We start from the raw sequence: 24,125 nt of genomic DNA, 5'->3' as shown, positions 1-24,125 counted from the left end.
AAAATTTAATATTCAGCGAAAGTGAATACAACCTTTTAATATTAACACTATGAACTGATTGAATATTTTCTTTAAAAATTCATTAGTGGAGTGTTTCGGGTCCCTTTAGGATAAACCAAAAGTGTTGCGACAAACAGACCTACAGAAATACCTGTATAGAAGAAAATAAGCATTTAAATACATAAACTAAAGCCCTCTTATTTACCAATACAAGTCTCAATCATACTAAGGGCAAATCCTGCCCCTTGATTTGCAAACTCACCATGCTCATTCCTTCCAAAGAATCCCAAAGCAGCCTTTAAGCCTGTAATTCTCATTTTGTCAGTGATACAGAATCATGGGAAATTTGTTAGTTTTTATTTTACCTAAGCTACCTGGGACCATGTAGAAAATCTATTAATATCAAAGTAAGATTGCATATCCTGCGTGCACCAATTCTTCTTTACTTACACCAACTATAACGGCATCCAAATGCATCTTGCCCGTCATCTTACTCAGAACATTACCCAAAAGACCAACAACAAAAGCAGGAACAACCTGTAACACCTGGCTTGGTGCAGAGGTATAACAAGCCAAGGCATAGGTAACAACAAAACCTGTAGCTGCAACAAGGATCATCACTGGCCATCTTGGTGGCCTTGCTCGCAAAAAGATGCAGTAAGTGACAGCAAAGAGTGGTACGGTTAAAAAATAAAACCACTTTGAAATGATTGCTCTGCATGTGTTAGATAAGGATGCATCTCGACATGCTTTTGCCACACCTTGTGCCGAAACAGACTCCGGATCAATTGTACTGAATATTTGGGACCCCATTTCAATGCCGTATCCCAGTAAAAATGCATAGATAATAGCGTATACCATCCTTATAACCCCACTGACCAACTGGCGGGAGATTAGTTCGATGATAGATATGGTTATAGTATAACCAGGTAGTATAATGATAAAAGAAGCAAAAGCAACAGGTGTAAAGCAGAAACCATATCTCCATACAGCTAAAAGATAGAGTAAGTTATCGTCTATAAAAAGGTAACTTTCTCTCCTTTTTTATACCTCTTGAAACAAATCCTATAAATATACAAACAGTTATTTCCCATATAGGCTGCAAGCTCAAGTAATGCCCACTTAATAATTCGTAAAGGGCAAAAAAGACTTTTTATACTATCAGTTTTTTTTTTCCTTCTTTACAAGTTCATATTTAAACTTACTAGCTAATGCAGCAGATAAACCGCCTTCTCTAAAATCACCTCCATAGAACATGACGCTACCACAAAAGCTTGCAACAGCATAAACAAAAGGAGTTATAAAGGCAGGATAAAAGGGCGGTTCTGCTTCGACTTGATCTATAAATTCAAGTGCTTCATCTACTGTGACCTCTCCATGAGAGACCAATTTTTCAAGGCGGAAAATCTCACCTAATTTATGCATATCAAATAATTGTGAACATCGAATGAAATGTGTCTGGGTTGTATGTGTTGATTGATCCACAAAAGTTAGAAACATGACGTTAGGTATATAGACATACTCTGCTTCGATGCCCAGCGTACTAGAGACCTGCCTCATGATGCATTCCAGTCTGTGCGCTGGTGCTCCATAAAGCATCAGGGCCTTAACCAGCTTACGCAAAAACTCTTGCCTCTGTAAGATGCCAGCAATTTCAAACGTGATGCGAATACGGTCGTCAAAGGTAAGCGCATCAAATTGAGAGGATGTGGTATATAGACTGTCAATTGAAGTTCTCCGTGACATGCTGTTGGCATTCGCCATCTTTTTCTTTTGTAGACTGGGTACTACATGTTGGCTCGTAGCCAAGTTAGATAACCAACTACTGGGTCTTGATGCAGCTCTCTTGTCAGTACTTGCTGATGGATCATGCATCTCTGAGCTTGAATCTATTTTCAAGTTGTGTGTGGATGCTGGATCCCGTAATTTGCTTTTTTGAAGCTTTTATGATGGGATTAGCATTGTTTTGGTATTTTATTCGGATCCTCATTCTACCTTTATCATTTTGGCATGTTTCATCTTAGCTAAAAAAGCTTGTCTTCTAAGGTTGTCTAATTTCATCAAACTAGCCAATACACTCCCATTCGTGTTGGCAGGACGTGGATTACATGATCTGGACTCTTCAATGGATTCAACAGTACGTTGCTTTGATGATCTCTCATGGTTGTGCTGACTGTGCTCATTGATAGCTATGTTACTATTCATTTTTGTGCCCAGTATGTTTTGGACAAGCTCCTCAGCTTCTGCAATATAATCTCTAAGTCCAGCATGTTGTTTTGTTGGATTAGTTGACTCCACAAAATTTTCGACAAGTGTTCCATCAGATTCTACTTTTTATTCGCTTTTAAATGCACTTTATATTTAATCGCATTTTTCTTTCTAGAATGTTACCATTTTTTGACGAAGAAACTGGATTTTTGTTGACCATATTGACTTCTGATACCGTACTTGATTCCGAGTATGAAATGTTGGAATAAACATTTTTGTTCGCATGTTCATCTATGTTTGCATTAACAATACTTCCAGAAAGTGTGACTGGGTGAATGTTATCGTTGCTACTATTATCAGTAGAAGGATTTATTTGTGTGGGTAACAAAGTCCTTGATTGAGTTGGTTGTATCGGCATTGAGCTTAAACTTAAATAATTGCTATCTGTGTTGTTTAATGGTGGGACATGTATGTTTCCCATTACACGTACACTGGGCTTACGATTATACTGTCAATGAATTGAAAGAAAAAAAAAATAACGCTGGTTTCTTTTTTGAAATATAGAATGGATGAAAAAGAAACATAGCGATTTCATCAAGTTATTAATAAGTCGTTGTATCAATGCCTTTGCTGTTTCCTATTCTATTGGAATGTCAAATGTGCGGGGATACAAAAGTCGAATCTCATGCGAAGCAATGCTTTTACTTTATAAAAGGGGAAACATGGAAGAAACATCTAGAAAGCTGAAAGATAAAAATACGTGTTTTGTTTATATTTGCAAAATATGATGCAGACTGTGGTATGTTCTTTATTCAAGTATTTTTTAATGGTCTTATAGAAGAATGCATATGTTGAAATTATATATTTTTGTTTCTGAATCCTATTTTAAATTAGAACAGACTTGTTGATACCTCACTGCATTCACGTTCAACAGTTACTAGTCTGACATGAAAAACTTGGAAAAACTAAACTATAGATTCATTTATATTAGAACTTGTTAACCAATGCGAAAGCCTTGTATGTGGCATACAGCTTTATTTCGTATGAAAATCTATAAATTTACGAATATAAATTAGGGGCTTTATAGTGCCATGTTCTTTATCGTTAAAGAGCACATTCTGTCATGTGGATAGTGCAAGTCCTACCCTGTTGTTGCCCAGATCATAAACACTATAAAACTTTCTCAAAAATACGTCACCAACTTGATTATGTGGTTATATTAGAAATCCCTAATAATAATTGTAATCTAATATAAAATTACTTACCTACCCAAAGTGGGCCAGCAGGAGGAGGAATATCCAAAGGTCCAAATCCTGAATAGCATTGTCCATCAATCTCTATGACATAATCTGGTCCTTGTAAGCAAAAATCGACCCCACTAAATGTCACGCAAATTTCTGGGAGACTGGATACTGTAGCACAACTGAATATGTATAGACCATTCCCACTTAGTTGAGCACCCAATCGTGCATGGATTTCTATAGAAACAGAGGTTGGTACAAGGATAAGGGAGGTCCCGGTGTCGATAGCAGCAGTCAGGGAACTTGGATTGACAGGGTCAGCGCCTACTCTAAAATTGTCGATAGCAATCTCCCAGTATCCTTTCCTTTGTACTGGGGACCAAATGAGGTCACCAGTATAACGAGTTTGGTCTATCTCACCAAATGCGATCTCACCTCCAATGTCATTCTCCGCTTGGACATTTATATCATTGATCCAGAATGAAAAGACGCTTTCACTGATAAGGTTTCTGTTGACCATGTTATAGAAGGGTGGGACAACCCGTTGGACGGATATGGTATCATATCCTAGTCCAAATATACCATCAAATTGGGCGTATATAAAGGTAAGACCTGGCTCAATAGTGGATTCAGCAAATTGTTGATTGTCTATTTGAATCCCTCCAACACGAAGTGTATCCTATAATATATACTATCTTTTAAAATTCTATCCTTGTGATATTTCAAATAATATTTAATTTTGGAGTAAGATACTTACTTGACTAATAACTCCCTGTAAAGCTCCAGTACCATATGTTATCGAAAATTGTGTACCATTCCTAACATATGTACTTGATCTTGAGGCTGAATAACGACGGTGTGTAAGACAGGCCAAAGAAAAGCATCGCGTGGATGGAACCCAAGTGTTGGAAGAGCCCGTATCGAATACCACACTAAAGATTTGAGGAGGGGTGCCTAAACTAATTTCGCCATAATACTATATACATACAGATTAAGAAAAAAAAAAAAGAGGGCAATTACATGTGCCTTTCTCTTACTTGAGCGTTCAAATAGTTTGCAAGAGGCACACCATGCTCTGCCTTGGTCTGAAATGAACCAGATTTTCTTATGAATTCCATATATTTTTTGGCAATATAATTTCCTGCATTTGCATAGCGCCAAAGCGTTTCTTCTGGAGTTTCCTTTATTCTTTTTATAGGTATCCTAAAAGAAAGGAACGCTTAATTATATTGTGTAATTCTTTTGTCACAGTGGGATTTAAACATATGTTTTACTTGTAGGAAGTAGCAGGAGAAACTGTAGCCAAAAATATGATACCAATAAGAGAGCAAATCAATAATTTCATTGAATGTTTATTATGAATAAAAAAAAAATACAACCAATATTTTTTCCTCAAATATTTTATTTTGATAATGTAAGATGAAGCTATTTGTAATTTATTATATTTTGAGCTGTTTTCTCGATTTAAAGTATCATAAGAGGAATGAAGGCTTGCAATCGTCTTCTTAGAACAGACATCCTAACTTTGTTGTACCCAGCTTTTTCTTTTTTCATGTATTTTGAAGTGGTGTAAAGAAGAAGATATTGTTTGGAAGACAAATGCGTAGAATCAAGCCTGTTGTTAGAGATTGTATATGATTGAATTTATAAAGCCCTAATGTAGTATATCATAATATGAATTTCAGAATATTGAAATGAAGGATGGAAAATACAACCATACTACTGTTAATGGCTTCCCGTTTTATTCGTCAACATTTAGAAATTGTTTATCGCAAGTATCAAACAATAAAGCCGACTTTATGCATGGTTGTTCCAAGATGAGATTTTTCATAATCTATAATACAGCTTTATGCTATTTTTACGTATAATTTTATCTTTTTCTTTATACCTTTTTTTTTATAACATTCCTTCTATTTAAGATAATATACCGTTCCTTACAACCAATAATTTAACACAGTACGAGACTGATAGTAATAAGCATTCCTATTCGAACTAAAAATATTAGGAAATCACTCACCCGCATCTTACTGACGATAACAACCGTGCATTAGCATTTGAACTATAATTTTACAGTTTGTTGTGTCTAGTTAAATTAAAATGCACTTATTTCTTAATATGATCTCTCGCTATATCAAGACTACAGCATCCTTTACTACAGCTAATGATTTATACATTACCTTGTTCTCAGCCATTCTTATTATTTCGTCAAGCATTTGCATGCTAGCATATATTTAGACGACATACAACTAAGACAATATTACAATGACTTTATTCGATCATTGTACCTGATATTCAGTTCAAGATATTTATATATTATGAACTGATCTGAATCATAACTAAGTCTGATGTTGTATGTGCTATGTACTTTTATTTATGAAATTAAACTAGATACACTTTCATATTCGATCGTCGTTCTATTGCCCTCACATGCAAGTGCTCGATAATTTTGGTTTGAAATAACGACAGTTAACTTCTTTCTGCCATCCGGTTACATCTACTAGTTTTCACTTTGCTTTTTTACATATTTGTTAGTGACTCATTCATATTTCACTCTTGAATTCTTCATAGTGTATTGGTCCATTGCAAAGAAAAGAAGAAGATAGAGCCTTCGCGTTTTTTCTATTCTAGTTTAAAAATGATTTTGTCTTCTTATTCTTTTGCAAAGAATACAATGTATCTGAAAAGAATAGAGAACATACTCAGCTGATCCCTGTCGTCCTCTTTTGCAATACACAAGTCGAATTTACTGATTCATCAATCTATACTACCTACATAAATAAACAATAAAGTTATCTTATCTCAAAAAGAAAGAAGTAATGTTAAGGTCAATAAGTATCTCTGGACTACAAGGAACTTGAAGTACATAATAAATTGCTTTAACTATATACATGTAAAAGTAACGAGACCAAATAGTCCAAATTTGAATAATTTATTGAGGTAAGATTCAAGGCTATTGACATCAGTCTAAACAGGACATGAGATTAGATGACAAAAGATAGTTAAGGTGGATATGATTTGACATGTAAACCCCCCCCCTCTAAACTGAAAATTTGTTGTTCAGGAAGGTTATTAATTATCAGAGCCTATTCTTATTCAAACTCATTTGGAAACATTTAATCCAGAACAATAAGGCTGCATCCCACTGGCATGTCAAAATATGATTTACAACTTTTAGGGATCAATAAAAACAAAAACTAATTTTCAGATCGTCGTCTTTTTCATTTGCGTTTAACGAGCCCACCAATGCTCTTTATGCTAATTATTTATACGCCATATGTTTCAATGAGGAAAGTGTTGGATATAACTTGGAATTACATGAATATATTTGACTAAAAAAAAATAAGCATTTCACAAGCTGGTGTTGTTGGCAGAAACTAGATTTCATTGCAGTTGAAACAACAGGCAAAAGATTGTAAATCGAGGATTAAAAAAAATAGGTTTCGTTTGCTGCGTATGCTTGACAGCAAACTTTGCATTAATGTTGAACTTCTGTGCAAGTAAGAATTCCTATAACATTTACCTTGGATCATATCGCAGATAATAACGTTCATATTCTACTAGTACATCAGACACGCATCAAAAGTTTGAAAAAAGAGTCTTCAACCACAAATATACAATCCTCTTAAAATTTTTCTCAAAAAATCTTAGATAACCTCTGATTAAATTGCATACATCTTATAACACTTGGCAATGTTGATTTTTCGAAAAGGCATCAAACCTCTCTTTTGTATAACGTTATCAGCGTTTTTAGTAGCATAGCGTTGCGTTAATGAAGGTGTCACCTCAGTTTTGGCTTTGAAACATGTTATAAACTTGTCAATGTCGACAGTGGAAGCAGAACAGCTGCTTAGTTTATCTGCATACTAATGTACATAACCTAGCCTGCGATTATGACATTGTTTACTATATTTGCCTGGCTCTGTTTTCTTCACTCGTCCATTTGGAGTATAGCAGTGTGCTTTCTTATTTCTGCCAGTGCATACAAAAAAGCAATCCCAGAATCTATGAAAATACATCCATCAGCAGTAGCCTTGATCTTTTCTTGCGAGATATTACTGATGTACCTTATTTCTTCACGTAGACTAGCTACTGTAGATTGGTCCACATCCCTTCCGACAGTTTCTTTCTTTCATTTGAACATAAAAACACCTATTCCGTCTGTTAAGTTTTAAAATTTAAATAAATCAGAGAGAGTTGGTACCTACTAGCATAATATTCGAGGATGGGTTTATTTTGAAGGATGGTTGGTTGAGTATAGTAATTTATCGTTTATTAATTTATATTAAAAAAAACTTCAAACTAGTAAATTGTAATAGATTCCACTATTTTCAAAACAAGTTTGTGATTGAGAGTATTATTAGCTTGCTGCAACTTTGAGAAATCGTATAATCTATTTGATACATAGTCTTTGTGTTGTGAATTTATATTACATCATACCACTCAAATCAAGCATGTGTCTCAGATTTAAGTGTAATAGTATATATCTTATTTTGGCTACAGATATGCTTAGATCTTTTTCATGAAATGTCTCTTTTAATAAATCAACTTTAAATTCTTAAAAATAATTTACCAATAATCTCTTTTTAAGTTAAAATTTGCATACAACCTTAGATAATTCTGGTTATAAATCTCAGGAACATGACCAAAAAACAATTGACTGAAAGAAGTAGCAAGGCAAGCATCAATGGATCGGTAACCATGTACTATCATTCTTGTTACTTTTTAAAATGCAAAAAAAAAGAAGGCTTAAGAGACAAATCCTCAGTCAAGAAAATTTGAATTGAATACTGACTTTATATTCCAAGAATACTAGGCTACTATTAAAATGCTGATGATTCAAATAGAAAGCTCTCCCCCCCCCCTGTATAAAAATGAAATAGTAAACTTTTACACAAAAAAAAAAGAAAAAGGAAATAGTATAGTTTCTGTTGCACTGAACATGGGAAAGTATTCATCTTGTCTCATTTTAGATTTTATCTTTTTAAAAAAAAATAAATTGGAAGCGTAAAAGTATTTTTTTTATTAGTCTATTTGCTTTTAATTAATCTTGAGCCTGATTTTGCACTTAAAACAAGTCTTTGAGTTTGGAAGTACTTTTACACAAAGGGCACATTAGGGATAAAAAAAAAACAAGGCGTGTTTTTTTATATGAGAGAATCACCTGAGCAAACTATAATAAATTCGACTTGAATTAAACTTGTAATAAACAAGACTTTCCCCACACTTACACTATTGCTCAAACAGAAATAGATATACATATTCATTATACTACTCTTCATCATTGTCCGCAAGTCATAAAAGAAAAGGGGTGACTATGTGTGTTTTATGCTATAAATAAAAAGAAGCGAATTGGATGGGAAAGTTTAAAGGGGAAAATGGGAATTCATGCAACAAAGTTCATTCATTTTTTATTTAGTAGGTGGTGTGATTAAATCCAATAAGTATAAAATAAATGTGTCTAAACTTTATCCCCCTCTTTTTTTATTTTTTTTTTCTATTGAACAATCACTATGGACTCCCAATTTCCTGTAGAAGAAGATTTAAATAATACTGTAGACTCTTATTCTGTTACTATTAATGGTTTCATCTTTTGTACGCGTCATGGCTTAGAAGTATGCTCTAAATGTCCCACAGATAATCGATCAGCGAATAATATGATGGTGGAAGATATGCTTCATGAAAAGCTATCAGAAGAAGAATACACAACCAAATGGAAAGGTGATGAACGAGAACCTTTTTCAGTTGCCCACAAGTGGACTCGGGTCGCTAAAGGTAAACCGGGTTGTATGGCGCACAAGACGGTGGCGTGTGATGAATGCTTTAATTGGGGTGAGCAACTCTACCGTGGTATTCATGGTGGTCGTAAACCGAGAGTGTCTCGTCTTCAGCGCAAGAGTCGTGATCACACCGACAAGCTGTCATAACTGCTTCTCTCCTTTTTAAAATAAAAAAGAAGAGACCCTCACATTTTGTACCATTTTCATTCATTTTGGTTTCACGATAGATTTTATACACTGTCGTTAAAGTTACCAGCTTTTTGGTTGCAAAGTAGGATTGAACCTCAGATGCCTTTTTCATTTGCTGAAAACAAAATACAAGGATATTTTGCGCATAAATTAATACTTGCAACTTTTTTTCTTCTTCTTCTTTCTTGGTCAGTAATGTTCTTTCAGTTGATTTATTTTATTATCAAGTTTATCTTTCTTCAGTTTTATCCATGTTTTATTTCTTTTAAAGCGATTAAATTGAATCAACAAGAAGACTTTGTTGCATTATTAACATTTTGGATAGTTTCTATTTTATTTTTATCAGTTGAATATTTTACTGATATTTTCTTATTCTGGTATTAAAAAAATAATGAACCAGTATTAAGCTTATACTGTTTATCTTTAGGATACCATTTTATACAGAAATAAAGCTTTTGATTTTAATATGGCTTATTCTACCACAAACACAGGTAAACAAAAAAGATATATTGAGCATGACATTGACTGCAAAGATAGGGTGCTTTTATATTTTACCAACGATATTTAAATCCATTTTTCAATCAACATGAAGAAACAATAGAAAAAACACTGATCAGTGTACAAAACAGTCTTAAAACAATGGTTTTATCTTGGCTTAAGAAAGTTATTCCTTCTAGCATGATTACAAATGTAAAGCACAGATATACATGTATATACGTACCTTTAACTCTGAATTGTAGGAGGAAGTTAAAGAAGAAAGAACTATATTAAATCCATATAGTTTATTTTCTTATAGTATGAAGACTGAAGGAAAAAGTTCATCAACTGCTACAAGTGATAATGACAATAGCGATAATACTTGGTCAGCTTATTTGTCAAGTTGGATATGGAAGAATAGCAAAATCGAATGAAGTTTTCTTTGTTATATAAAAACCTTCCATTTTCTCGCTATAAAAAAAGGAAAGCTTAGTTAGATTAGTCAAATGTATAGAACTTTTTTTTTTTTGTTTTGACAATAGTTCAATAGATCAAAATGTAGCAAATTGTCAGTAGAAATCTTTGAATTACACAAGAGTGACACGGCCAATTATGCATATAAAAATGTCTAAAGAATAATGAAATTTTGATGGTAAAAGATGTTTTCTTATTCAAATAATAGAAAGCCTCTTGAGATGAATGAATGATTAAAAGATATATTTTTTATTATACTAGAATGTAATTTGTTGTATTGTACATCTTAATTAAGCAGTGGAAGAGGAGTCTAAAAGAAGATACAGATTAGGCTTATAATGGTCAAATAAAGGAAACAACTTACATCCAATGACACCACATCCAACACGTTCACCAGAGTTACCAGTTGTATTGGATAAAGGAGTACCACCAAGCCCATAATCATCTTCACCAGAATGAACAACGACAGCACGACTGCATAATTGAATGGTTATTACACACGGATACCCTTTTCTTTTTCTAGCTTACCCAATAATAGAAGTATATTCACTCAGTTTGACAAGATCGCTTGTAAGATCCAAGATAGCAAAGCCTGTAGCAGATTCGGAAATAATGTTACCAAAATCGCCTACATGTCTAACCTTAGCGTCTGGTCCACCATGTGTCTTGTTGAATGGATTATAATGGGCTCCGGTGGACATGCAACCTAAGAGAGATTAGGGTATTGACTCATCTTGTGTGAGTTATTTTACCTTGAGAAAGATCACCAAATTGATGAATGTGAATACCATGACTACCTGGTGCTAATCCAGTAATGTTGATATGAATTCTAGTAGGACTATCATAGTTATCTTGAGAAAAGTGAGCTAAACCGGTAACAGGTGGATTATTAATATAAGCAATAGCCGTAATGGGCTCAGCGAAAACACAAGAAATAACAAGAGAAGCAATAATAATAAAGAAGAACATATTTCTTTTTAAAAAGTTTGGTAAATAATGAAAAATATAAAACAATAGTTTTTATATCTTCTGGTTATCATCTAGGGTACACAAAAAGCGGAGGAAGGTGGCTGGATGATCTTCAAAATCCTGCGCAAACATGTATCACCATCAAATGATTACCAGGCTGTAAATATAGAATCTAGTCTTTAAAAAAAAGTTTTATTATAAATGATAAACCAAGCAGATCACATATCACACCAGTTTCTCACAGGTAAACAGGATAAATATTTACAGTTTGGACAAATCTAAAAATAAAGTCAACAATCAATTTTTTTTTTTTTTTTTAAAAAAAAAAAAGCCCTTTTCATTGTATAGCTTACCTTGCTCGGATCATTCACAGAATAAAACTCACGAATAGAAATTGCAAACAAAATAACCAAAGCTACCAAAGCCACAATGCGTAAAATCCATGTAACAATTTTTACTCCTGTTGTTGCCATGGGGCGCATCGGTGCAACAAGCATTCCCATGAGAATACCTACTGCAAATCCACCTAATCACATTTACACTTAGTTTTTTTTCTTTTTTCTTTTTCTCGCGCACGTTCGAAGTACGGGATTCTTATTACCGATGTGAGCAAAATTATCCAAACCGGGCAATAAGCCCAATACTAAACTAATGATGGTTGATACCAAAAGGCTCATCAAATCACGTACAGGATGAGGTAATACTTTCCAATTAACCAAGACATCAATAAACATGTATCCAATCAAGCCAAATAAGGCACCTGAACAACCTGTCGACGCACTCAAATTTTGTGAAAGCATTGCCGATAGTACAAATCCATAGATACCCGATGCCATATAGAGTACTACATATCTAGGTGTACCTAAGGCTCTTTCAAGGTCCACACCTAACCGTAAATGGGTCAACATGTTCATCAAAAAGTGAATAACACCAGCATGCATAAAAATGGGTAAAATCAATCGAAAGCTTTGATGAGGTGTGCCATCTGGAAATCCTCCGTATCCACAGAGTTGTTCCAATGTACAGGTATCAGTAGTAGATTGATAACAATCAGATATAAGTGTTGAGGTAGGGAAACTTGGTACAGGTCTAATACATGGTGTAAACCTTGCTCCTGCATTAACTAAAACCTACAAAAAAAACTTGTTTAGTGGGTTTATCATTCAATCTCTTTTTCTTTCATTACTTGAAAACTAGGGCCAATCATAACATTAAATGGATTTGTTTCAATCACTTCACCTGTCAATTGATGCATCTTGATAAATTCATAAATAAGCATACCAGCCATACCAATAGCAGAGATATAACTAAAAATAGGTGTATTGATAGGACCAATTAAAAGTCGAAGTAAAGGGTGTCTATCATATCCATAAGGAACCATTACTTGTTGCTGTTGTGGTGTTAACAATGGATAATGCTGTCCACCCGGAGGCGGAGGAGGCCCTCCATGATAATAGGGTTGTCCTGCATAATAAGGTTGTCCAGAATAATAGGGTTGCCCTGGTGGTGGAGTATAATAGTTGGCCTGTGGAATATCTCGATTTTGTGGTTCCGGGGTACCTGTTGGTACGGTATCAGTTGAGTTCAACTTTTGAAAACCATTGCGCTGCTGCATCTCATGAGCATCCAAGACATGTGTTGAATGATCAGGAACAGGTGGTGGTGATTGTGACATTAAAGTTTCTTTTGTGATGACTTTTTTTTTTAAAAAAAATATATGTATATATTAAATAGTGCAAATATTTAAAAAATAGTTATAAAAAATATAACTATTATAATAAAAAAAAAAAGGAGGGAAAAGCCCAAAGAAGCCTATTTTTGGATCAGAAACTAATTTGTATCCAAGTCACATGTGCCAAAGTAAGCACAGGCAACAGGGCTGTACTGGATTTTGCAGGTGAATTTGCGTTGAATGGAGTTCGCTGCGCTAAAAATAAATTTGCGTTAGTTTGGTAATAATGTTCACGCCAAGAAATTAAAAAAAAAATTATAAAATGAACGCACGTCGTCGTGCTCATTTGTTTTTTTTTTTTTTCTTTCAATATAGAATATAGAAATTACAATGAATGACGCTGATGTATGATTGACAGCGAATTCATGTCGAATGACGATGTCAATTATTTGTCTGATGTTTTGCATGGAGGACTATGGGAACGAAATTGATGGCAACGAATTCTTTATTGATTACTTTAATCTGTAACCTGATGGATGTTGATCCATCTGGGGAGGAAGAAGAAGATGCATTTGGAGAAGCTCTTCTCTTCGTGGAATCAATGTCATTTAAGAAAAAATAAAAGTATCCAGTAACTAAAATAAGAGGTTCTTACAGGAAGTATACTCCTGAACAAATCGAAAGGCTTTTTGATTTGGTTATTAAAGAAAATTATGCAGCTAAGGATGCGGCATTATTGACTGAAATAAACGTTTGCACAACTCAAAATTATGTTAAATCATGTAACAATGATGTAGAGAAACGTCCTCCAGGAACATATAATAAACCTCGCAGAAGACTTCGTCGTAAGCTAACTGACGGACATTCAAAGTTTCTTTTAGAATATATCAAAAAAAAATCCTACTGCTGCACTTGACGAGCTAAAAATTAGACTTTGTAATGACTTTGCAGAATTGAAAGTCTCGATTTCAGCGATACATAAGCATTTGATAAATAATTGTCATTTCACCTTGAAACAAGCTCGAAAAGATAACAGTAGCAAGAAACTCTGATAGAGTAGTAGCTTTGCACAAAGCCATTATTGAGCAGCTACAGAGTATGAAAGACTTAGATTTCGCTAAAAATTATGTTTTCACTGATGAAGCTGGTTTTAATTTGCATACTCTGAGAAATTTTGGTCGTTCATTTCAAGGCAAACCTGCAAAGGGTACAATACCAACAGGAAAAGGTGTTACATTCACAATTTTATATGCAGTATCTCAAGCTGGCATCATAGACATATGAGTTAAAAAAACCAGAAACAGTTTCAGCGAAAAGAGAAAGACCGATGGTAAGGAAATAAAGGTTAATGGTAAATTTGGAACTAGAACCGAGCATTCCTTATCTTACTTATCCAATGTGTTGAATGTACGAGATAAAAACGGTATGAAAGGCCATTATATCGTAATGGATAATACACCCATTCGTAAGCCAAAGGTAATTTGAGAGTTAATTGAAGAGAGAGACTATAAATGTTTGCGTCTACCTCCTTACTCGCCGTTTTTAAATCCAATCGAAGAATTTTGGTCAAAAAGTGAAAGCCGGCGTTCTTCTAACACCGTTAAAAGCTGATGATCGACTTACGGATCGCATTTGTGAATCGGTTGGCAAAGTAAAACGCAAATACTATGAAGGTTGAATTAGACATTCGATATCATTCTTTCAACGATGTCTAAATGAAGAAAGAAGTCTTTAAAAGAATAATTGTTTATCGACAATAAGGAAAGTGAATAAAAACAGGTAAGTTTCTTCGATAAAATGATACCATCCACAGACTTGTTATGGTCAGGTTTGCGTACCCCGTTGATTTACAAGAAAAAAAAGTGTTGAACGGTTTGGAATCACTGTGGCAGAGATATATGTTTTATTGAGAAACTTGGGTCTTTATAGAACACTAAAAGAATGAACGAATAACTTCCACAGTGGAAAATCCTTTGCACAAGTGATTTTCATGGGCTTCTTTGAGACAAAGATTCTAGTTCATCTTGCCCGTTTGATTTTTTCGAAAGTTGATGATGAATGTTGTGCTCCAAAGATAATCATTGTATAGCAATCAAGCATGATTAACGATTAATAGCTTGAGTATATGGAAAAGTAGACTTATTAACATATATGTATATCTACTAAAATAGACTGGTGAATAAGGAGCAAGCGTTTATAGAAGATCCGCATAATAGCATGTAGCATTTATCCATCTGCATAATGCTTAGAGCATTTCGCCATCCGCATAGTACATGCATATAATTTCGGGTCCTATTGAAATCTCCATTTTTATTCTTGTGAAGAAAACAATGAACATTAGGTCGACTTCTTGTCGACTACGCTCCATGTCAAAACTCATTTGGCTAGAGGCTCTGCTGGAAGTTCGATTTGGTGGGAGAGGCTCAAGGGACGAATCCGAATCTTCTAATTCTACGTATTTTCGCTTGACAGATCGGTTGAATTCGAATGGGGATTAGAGGATACGCCTGGCAATCGATTTTTCCAATTTTTGCAGTAGTTTTTCATTATTGGTGCAGACAACGTCGAGCAGATCAGACAAATGGCCACTCTCTTGTTTGTGCACTCCTTTGCAAGATGATATAGCATGCAGATGGTTGGATATTCCGGATTGGAATGGCCATAGAGTGTGGGTGATTGTTCAATTATAAATGTCGACAATGCATACAAAGGTGACCAATTGTTGTTATTGCTGTCATTATTGGCCAGTGTTGTTTTTATTAACAGGTAGCAATCCTGAGCTAAGAATCGGCTGGACTTCAGCATGTACATTCATGGATGACGATCCGGCCATTGAAAAACGTTCATCAAAGATGGATTCTCTAAACAACCATCTATTGCAGCAGTCACATCTCGATGAATGCTTTTTAGATGTATCAATTACCTCATTCGCAGACATATACTTACTGACAACATTTGATAAATTATTGTCCTCTTCATCTATCAACATTTTTCAATACCTTTTTGTTCAAGAAATGCTCCCTGAAGATGCTAATGAGCCATTGACCAGTATCCCAGTTTGCAGACGAAACGGAATTTAATGTTTGATTTATCAATGTTACTATTCATCATGCCAGTTGGACCAAACATCAGAACTCATGTTGATAAGAGAAATCCTACTGCTATTTTCCATATTCCAAAGAGGCATTGAAAGCTTGTTTGTTGCCAAAGAAGACGCGATACTTCATATATGAGCACAGTAAAGCAAAAATGGTAAAGAAGCAACCAATGCGTCAGTATCAGAAGGCTTACCTTCTGGAATCAAATGAAGCAACTACTGAAAAAAAAAGGAGAGTAACAAAGAAACGTTCCATTAAGTTTTTTTAAGTTGTTAAGAAATTGGCTGCCATAATATATGATTGTTTAAAGATATTTTCTTCTTCTTCTTCGAGTACCTTTAAAGAGAGTAAGCTGAATAAAAAATAATTATTATAAAGAAAGTACAATAGATGCAAACAGTTTATATGACATAAGTTGATCCTATTCACCTACTTCTGAACTCAGCACGTACTATAAAAATAAAAAAATTGACAAGCTGTCTAAATTTTATTATCCGGCGTTACTTTTACTTAAAAAAAATATCTTTTTCTTTCAGATATGAGTGAAGAATCTTATTCATTAGACAAATTAAGAAGTACTCTTATTCGATTAGAAGATACTATCATCTTTGGTAGGGATATTACAGCTGTATATTGCTATTTAATACTAATTAATATACAGCTCTTATTGAAAGAGCACAATTTGCACTGAATCCGTGTATTTACCAAAAAGGTGCACTGGAATTTCAAGGTGCAACTGGAGAAAAAAGTTTCTTGGAGTATTTCTTTTGGGAAACAGAGAAAGTTCACGGTAAGGGATTAGCTTAAATTAGAATAATATGAGACCAACTATTTTTTTTTTAAAAAAAAAAGCCAAGGTCCGTAGATATACAAGGTAACGGCTGAAACTATTTTTTTTTTTTTTGTTTGTTTGTGTATGTAACAGTTATATAGTCCAGATGAATACGCCTTCACTTCCCCTTTGCCTGAACCTATTCTTCCACCACTTCAATTTGATGAATTCTTGTATCCAAATGGAATCAATATTAACAACAAAATCATGGATATTTATATCAAAGATATTCTTTCAGTGATTTGTAAAAAAGAAGATGACATGAACTATGGAAGTTCTGCGACAAAAGATATTGAAGCATTACAAGCATTGAGTAAACGTATTCACTTTGGTAAATTGAACAATGATTATAAAAAGATATATTAATGCTATCATAGGTAAATTTATTGCTGAATCAAAGTTTAGATCCAATCCATCAGAGTACATCAAATTGGCTTTAGCTGAAGACAGAGAAAAAATTGACGAATTATTAACAAATAAGAAAGTGGAAGAGCAAGTACTCGAAAGATTACGTAGAAAAGCATTAGTTTATGGACAAACATTAGATGAAGAGCAAGAAGGAACAAGTAAACACTTACGTATTCCGGTTGAATTAGTAGTTGATCTCTATAAGCGATGGGTTATCCCGTTGACAAAAGAGGTTGAAGTAGATTATTTAATTATTAGAGGAAAAGCTGCTGCTGCTGCTGTATCAAAATAAAGCATGCATATGGTCTATGTTTTTATTTATGTTTGTTTATGCAATTTTATTTCCATGGAAACGATCTAATCATAACAGATAAACACGAACTGGCAAATGGATTTCAACCTAACAACGATTCCCTGTAAAAAATATTACTCTTTTTTTTTTATATTAATTTGCAACGTTTAGTGACTCAATCCTCCAGGTTGTTACTCTCATTTGCATTTAATAACAACAAAACAGTGTTCTTTTTTTATTATTTTAAATGATGGCTTTTATAAACGGTCTTTGCCAGGATATCCTTACATTTCGTATTTTTAATATTTTAAAAAAAAAAAGGGCTGTTCCCTTCTTATGTCCGCATAAGGCCTTTGGCATCTATAGACGCCTATAGAAACTTATATATCTTAATTTGAATATTAATTTGATACTAATCATATTTCATAAAAGCAATGATGTTTCGTTCAATGATAGTTTCCTTTGATTATATAATAGTACAGCATCCTAGAATACGTTCTTCAAGGTACCGAGATTTTCAAGAATATTAAACAAATTTGACAAACCTTGTCTCGCAAAGAAGTTTGTTCAGACAAAGTATCGAGAAAAAGGGGTATGATCTTTCCAAGGTAATTCAAACCAAATAATTCAAAAGCTACAGAACTTTTTAGATAGAAGAAAGAGCGAAATTCTTTATTAAATTCTGTCCTTTGTGTATATTTATATATTCTAACTTAAGGGGCTTAATTGTAATTTCTTTGTCTTGAGATGCAAAATAATCGTGTCTTATGGCTAAGGTTGCGTTGGCATCAATGATTTAAAGGCTCGCTTGCGCATTCTATATTTGGAAGATCTATCATATTGTATTTCCATTGTGCCATCTCTATATTTAGTTTTTACTCCTTTATTTTCAGAATTGTTACTGACAAGGCGAGAACAAAGTCTTTGTTCTTCTTTTCTCTTGTACGTCAAAGCTATATTAGTTTCCTATTTTGGTAATTCAGGTACAAATTTCCTTACAGTGCGACTGGTTGATTTTGTCGGTTTGAGTTAAAAGTAAATGCCAATCAAAGTCATGCTCAAGGCAATCATCAAACATGTCCACACGTTCACATTTTGTCAATTGTCTTGACATACATCAATGGCTTTGCCTTCCTGCAACTATTCCTGATCCTTTATCATTTCTTTTTAATAAATTCCCCACGAGCTCCTTTGTTTCCCCACAATGGACTAACTCTTGGCGGTTCTGCTGGCCTTTTATATGCTCAATCCTTGTTGAGGTTGACCATCTACATCATGGTGGTCTTTCTCAGAGCACTACTTCTTTTGATGAGCACTTTCTTCATTAGATCAACTCTCATCCTTAACTTCCTGATTCCTTTACCACTCACTCTCCTTTCATTTTTTAAGGGATTTTTTGCTTTACTTTTGTTCCTTTGATTGATCTTGTCCAGACGGTTGTTTGTTTTTTGCTCTCAGTTGGGCATTAAATAAATAAATCTGTTTTTCACTAAATAAAATAAAGTTCACAAACTCTCAGCTCCATACTCTTGAAGAAGCGCAAGACAATTCTATCCGACGGGTTTACGGCGTTCGAGGAAGGACACCCACTAAAGTGATGCTCCACATCTCTAGGCTACCTTCCATATCAGAACGGGCTGCTATTCTGCAAGCACAGTTCCTCTTTCGCTCCCTATATATGCCCGAAGACACACTGCTCAGTCGCCTACTACCATATATTCAATGTACTAGAGGACACCAGTGATATCTCCGACCTAGGACCTCAATCTGGAATATGGTTTCATCTACCATCGATGACCTTGATACTCGTATATTCAAGGATAGTAAAAGTCATCTCCTGCAACAAAAAACTGGATAAATATCAGCAGAGCAGGAACTTTAAATTACTTTCTAGCTATCGCCGATTTGTGACTTTGGTTCCCATCGTGTAGCTACTTATATTCAATGCAGAACGTAGTCGCTGTATATAATGGATATTAGTCTGAATACCTATTGGTAAGCCTAGACCATACACCAAGCATCTTAAAGCCCTTTTCAAAGAACCATGCTATCGACTGCCTTACTAGTACCGACGCTTATTTATTTCAGAAACTATAAAAAAAAAACCATTTTCATTAATTATGAATAGGCTCTCGCTATATTCTTTGATTTCTTCTAGAGTTGCCCTATCCTGGTCAAGAGGATGGCCTATTATATGCTCAATACTGTAAGCATTAAACCAGCTGCACCAACACAAGCCAATTCCTACCAAGCATTCACATGGTCAGAAGCATTCTACATGGTCAAGTCAATTCCTCTAACTTTTCTTTGATGGCTCTACACATCTCTTTCCCTTTTACATTTTTTATCCTTGATCCCAAAGGAGTCTTTCTTAGCATTAACTTCCTAACGCATTGTCCTGGTCCAGGCGGACATTTATGTAGTTTTTATTTTTATGCGTTCAATTGAACCTTGGAGTAATTGATTTAATATTCTTAGACATTTACTGTATATATTTCAAAGGACATGTAGAAAAAGAAATTGCAATATTTTTGTTTTTACTATTTTTTCATTATTTTTTGATTTACAAAAAAAAAAAAAAAAAAAAAAAAAAAGTTCGTTGTTTTAAGAGTTTATAAAATATGCAAACGAGTTTTTATTTACATGTTTTTTCTAGCTTTACATTGCTTCTTTAGCTTTTTTAATAAATCTCTACCTTGCTTCATTTGGATTTCATCCCCACTATTAAGTAATGCATTAATGAGGCCCTTAGCAATATTATCACTACAAATGAAAAAGTCAGTATAAAACAAAGAAAACGAATAAATATTTACTGTAAAAGAGTATCTTCTACTGTTTCTTCTTGCTCTCTCAAATTAACCTCTTCAAACCCAGGATAATTTGGTACAAGATTAAAGTGACGTAGTTCAAATCCACCCAAGAGATCATTATCAGTTGGATCTCTAAATGCCAAAGTTCCATAGTCGTCTGACATTTGTTCAAACTCATCATCCTCGTCTTCATCAGGTAAGTCGGGTCCCAAAAGGTCGCTAAGATAATTTGCATATCTAGGTTGCCCTGTTATTGTCTCTCTTTCATCATCATCATCATCTTCTTCTTCCTCATCCTCATCATCATCCTCATCATCATAAATATTGTCATCATTGTCATCATCATCATCATCATCATCATTTATATCCATATAATCACTATCATCCTCACTATCATCCTCATCCGATATACTGTCTAATAAACTAAATCTGACAGCGCGTTTAATTTCTTTATTGAGTTGATCGTCCTCTGGAACATAATCTTCGTCTTCACTGTCTTCTTCAGAATCTTGTTCGTTTTCTTCTTGATCGTCATTATCACTTGAAGATACATGCTCTGGTCGCATTAATGTAAGATATTGAAGATAATCTTCATCTTGTTCCTCCTCTTCATCAAATTCTGGTTGACTCATCTTTATTAAATTTCCTACAATTTGTATAGCGCTTTTTTCCATTATGTTAATAAATCATATTCTATTGCTTTCTTATTTTTGGCTCATTACTTTGTTCCAACCACTGTGAATGTTGCAGCATCCTCAGGAAGAAGAACGTGTGATAATCTCTGAGTTTCGACCTATACAGCATGTCAACAAAATTTGTAGTTGCTCAAATATTATTTTTACCAAATCTTTTTGTAAAACGCATAATGCATAAGCATTATTTCTTACTTTCACTTGAAGTACAGTTCTTCCTGGTTTAGATTGATTGACTAAAGTAGCCTTTTTTATATAATTTTGAGATGGAGATCAATATGGAAATTATTAGACATACGTGGCTTAATTGAAGAGCTCCTTCATTAGGTACTGAAAAAGATTCACCAGGAGCTATAAGCGTACCTATAAGTACATTAATTATTAGCCTATGCTTTTTTATTAGTGATTGGATTTACTCGCCCCAGATAGAAGACATGCTATTATATGACAAGTAGAAAAAAAGTACTGAATTTTTTTTTTTTTTTGAGCATAATTGTAGTCACAATAAAGCACTTTGCGCCACTTAAAATAAGCTTTTTATTTTTTTCTTTGTAACTGACAGGAACAAACTTATTTTACTGATTTGCTAGGCTTAAAAACGTACTCGGTTTTCTCAATATATTTGATAAATTAAATTAACAGTGCGATCTGAATAACGGTAAAGACAGGTTTACAAGCGAAAACCAAATAAAGTACGAATTTCAAATATGAGCAGAATGATGCAAAATAAAATCCGTTGCAATAGAATTGAGTACTACCAAAAAAAGTAAAGAATTATAAACTTGAGAAAACAAAAGTACATAATGAATTAAACATAATCCAATAGTCTATACTGACAACAATACTATAGTTTGGATCAACCGTCGTTTTTAAGCTTCTTGTGCATAATACAATTAAATGAAAAGCTGCGCATCAAAATTGAGAACAAGCCATGAATTTTCAACAGAAAAATTGATGCTTAGAGAAAGAAATATGAATAGTCAAATATGATTAAGCATGGCGCATGCATAAGTGAAGAGATAGAGTATATGGATTATAGGTCAAATTCATAAATCTATGAAAAAGCCATAAGCTAATGCAATCAATGAAGTGTAAAAGCGTTTCATTAGATGCTTAGGATAAATATAACCTCTTTAGACTCAATATGAGTTCGTTTACTCTATAAAAAAATTATAATTAATTTCAAGCTTGTTAAAACTTAAGGTTTTATTGTCAAGTTATAATGAGGGGTTTGATGGTCTGACAAAAGGGAACATATTGCATTATTCAATTTTATAATAAATATACTTTATAGCAAGCAATTTTTTGTTTTTGCTGTCGCTGGATTTCTCAATTAGAGTAAAGTTCATCTGTAAAATATATTGAACGCACCGTCGTCCACATCAGATCCAGTTTTGCTATTGTTGAAACATTTTCTGATAAAGGATGCTATTAATTTTCTTCATTGTTCTTTCATAGGGTTTAAAAAAGGTAAATATGGATGCAATTAGGCATAATTATTGCCTGTTTTGTTGACATTTTCTTTAAATTCATTAGAATAGTGGGTGGAAGCAATGTCTACGGCTAGATTACTTTCTTGTATTTACTACACTGCAAACTAACCATAATAAAATGGTCATTTGACTAACATAGTTTACAAAATTATTTACTCCAGTTTTAACTTCAAACAACAAAGAGTTTGAGAAACTCTGTACTCGATAAAATGGGATGATAGCTTTACATAAAAAAATCCTTTTTAAGCTCATAACGTCAGAAAGTGGGACGAATTGTTTAAAGAAAAATTACTTTCAGTTGAATATGAAACATTTCTTTACCAAGTATTGTAGCGAAAATCGAGTTATGAGTGAGACGGTCTATAACAATGCAATTCACAAAATCAGCAAATTCAGGGCCGATATACCTTGTAAACATCGGGTTGCAGAAGAAAGAGGTATAAATTACTTAGTAAGCCTAAAGACGATCATAACAAGTATTCAACTGCAGAAAAGTTTGTTTTTAGATATTGTACTTAAGGAAAGCTCCGAAATGTTGGTATAAATTTAACTCAAGAAAAATCAGTGAAGACAAAAAACTTGTCAAATACTTAAGCCGTTTTTCTTGCTCGCTTCTAACTTTAGAGATCATCAAGACTAATATAACTACAGTGTTGAAATGAACAATTTGTCAAGAAAATTTAAAGCAAAGACTCAAGAGAGTCTATGAAGTCACTGCCAATGGCAATGAATAGCAATCTGAAATAAATTGTATGATCCACTGCTCCTGAAGATACATATTGCTTAAAAGCATTTTTCTAAAAGACGTCGATATTAACATAAATCATAAAGCTCAACTTGATTGTGTCATTTTTTTAGATCTTTTCTTGTAGTTTCACCGCCACTTTTTTAATTGAATAACCAAGTCTTTCTCGTTTTAAATGCAAAGAATTTGCGTTTATTTTCAATTTTTTTTCTTGGAGAAAGCGGTATGCATGGATCTATACTGTATCTTTTCAGTACAAGAGTCGAAAGAAACACTTGATCTACAAACAAAAAGAGAAAAAGCAATTTAGATAATACTTGATGAGTTTATTGAATATTCACAAAGTTAATATTTCATGTAATTGAAATTATAAACATGTGTATGAGGTTCAATTAGGGTTTTTTTTGTTACAAACCATGACCATATCTATGAGGTAATTAAAAAAATAACCTTGTTTTTCTTCAATGTGTATAAATAGTATCCATATTCAATACGGCGAATGAGTTGACACTATTTTGTGTTCTCCATATTTACTGTTATAGGTGAGTAAGCGCTTCCAGTAGGGTATATTTTGGTCTTAAAATGTAACTGATACTGAGAAATATGACTCCTTGCCCTTATGCTTATTGTATCGTAGCTCTAAGTAATTAGCCGCGCTTCAGAGAAATAAAAGTGCTGAAAAGCTTACATATGGTACATATCAATGTAAATACATAATGCGAAGAGATATTAACTTTTTAGCGATTAA

General features: G+C 33.8%; 9 protein-coding genes across 9 annotated transcripts; 4 read left to right on the top strand and 5 right to left on the bottom strand.

Annotated features, from left to right (window-relative positions):
- Positions 1-71: 71 nt before the first annotated feature.
- On the bottom strand, positions 72-2,626 carry RO3G_02122 (uncharacterized protein; the record flags this gene model as incomplete). The annotated part of the gene is made up of 8 exons (XM_067656713.1): positions 72-151; positions 206-304; positions 366-393; positions 451-992; positions 1,051-1,065; positions 1,206-1,941; positions 1,996-2,327; positions 2,392-2,626. 8 exons carry the CDS (start codon positions 2,624-2,626, stop codon positions 72-74), a joined length of 2,067 nt encoding a protein of 688 aa, XP_067512814.1.
- A 569-nt stretch (positions 2,627-3,195) lies between these two features.
- On the bottom strand, positions 3,196-4,794 carry RO3G_02121 (uncharacterized protein; the record flags this gene model as incomplete). The annotated part of the gene is made up of 6 exons (XM_067656712.1): positions 3,196-3,259; positions 3,354-3,378; positions 3,474-4,128; positions 4,207-4,425; positions 4,487-4,652; positions 4,724-4,794. The coding sequence occupies 6 exons, from the start codon at positions 4,792-4,794 to the stop codon at positions 3,196-3,198; spliced, it is 1,200 nt and encodes a 399-aa protein (XP_067512813.1).
- A 4,165-nt stretch (positions 4,795-8,959) lies between these two features.
- On the top strand, positions 8,960-9,373 carry RO3G_02120 (uncharacterized protein; the record flags this gene model as incomplete). The annotated part of the gene is made up of 1 exon (XM_067656711.1): positions 8,960-9,373. One exon carries the CDS (start codon positions 8,960-8,962, stop codon positions 9,371-9,373), a length of 414 nt encoding a protein of 137 aa, XP_067512812.1.
- A 681-nt stretch (positions 9,374-10,054) lies between these two features.
- On the top strand, positions 10,055-10,326 carry RO3G_02119 (uncharacterized protein; the record flags this gene model as incomplete). The annotated part of the gene is made up of 2 exons (XM_067656710.1): positions 10,055-10,105; positions 10,219-10,326. The coding sequence occupies 2 exons, from the start codon at positions 10,055-10,057 to the stop codon at positions 10,324-10,326; spliced, it is 159 nt and encodes a 52-aa protein (XP_067512811.1).
- Positions 10,327-10,656: 330 nt separating this feature from the next.
- Positions 10,657-11,335, bottom strand: RO3G_02118 (copper/zinc superoxide dismutase; the record flags this gene model as incomplete). The annotated part of the gene is made up of 4 exons (XM_067656709.1): positions 10,657-10,676; positions 10,731-10,840; positions 10,895-11,072; positions 11,119-11,335. The coding sequence occupies 4 exons, from the start codon at positions 11,333-11,335 to the stop codon at positions 10,657-10,659; spliced, it is 525 nt and encodes a 174-aa protein (XP_067512810.1).
- Positions 11,336-11,877: 542 nt separating this feature from the next.
- Positions 11,878-13,010, bottom strand: RO3G_02117 (uncharacterized protein; the record flags this gene model as incomplete). Its single annotated transcript, XM_067656708.1, has 2 exons — positions 11,878-12,465; positions 12,522-13,010. 2 exons carry the CDS (start codon positions 13,008-13,010, stop codon positions 11,878-11,880), a joined length of 1,077 nt encoding a protein of 358 aa, XP_067512809.1.
- A 2,696-nt stretch (positions 13,011-15,706) lies between these two features.
- On the top strand, positions 15,707-16,087 carry RO3G_02116 (uncharacterized protein; the record flags this gene model as incomplete). The annotated part of the gene is made up of 1 exon (XM_067656707.1): positions 15,707-16,087. The coding sequence occupies one exon, from the start codon at positions 15,707-15,709 to the stop codon at positions 16,085-16,087; it is 381 nt and encodes a 126-aa protein (XP_067512808.1).
- A 169-nt stretch (positions 16,088-16,256) lies between these two features.
- On the top strand, positions 16,257-17,637 carry RO3G_02115 (uncharacterized protein; the record flags this gene model as incomplete). Its single annotated transcript, XM_067656706.1, has 6 exons — positions 16,257-16,259; positions 16,416-16,452; positions 16,642-16,716; positions 16,767-16,863; positions 17,039-17,268; positions 17,315-17,637. The coding sequence occupies 6 exons, from the start codon at positions 16,257-16,259 to the stop codon at positions 17,635-17,637; spliced, it is 765 nt and encodes a 254-aa protein (XP_067512807.1).
- Positions 17,638-20,276: 2,639 nt separating this feature from the next.
- On the bottom strand, positions 20,277-21,324 carry RO3G_02114 (uncharacterized protein; the record flags this gene model as incomplete). Its single annotated transcript, XM_067656705.1, has 4 exons — positions 20,277-20,400; positions 20,451-21,093; positions 21,170-21,240; positions 21,290-21,324. The coding sequence occupies 4 exons, from the start codon at positions 21,322-21,324 to the stop codon at positions 20,277-20,279; spliced, it is 873 nt and encodes a 290-aa protein (XP_067512806.1).
- Between the last annotated feature and the right edge of the window lie 2,801 nt (positions 21,325-24,125).

The sequence above is a fragment of the Rhizopus delemar genome, genomic scaffold (genome assembly GCF_000149305.1).
Source record: "Rhizopus delemar RA 99-880 supercont3.1 genomic scaffold, whole genome shotgun sequence".
Lineage (NCBI taxonomy): Eukaryota > Fungi > Mucoromycota > Mucoromycetes > Mucorales > Rhizopodaceae > Rhizopus > Rhizopus delemar.
This window is presented reverse-complemented; position numbering and strand designations above follow the sequence as displayed.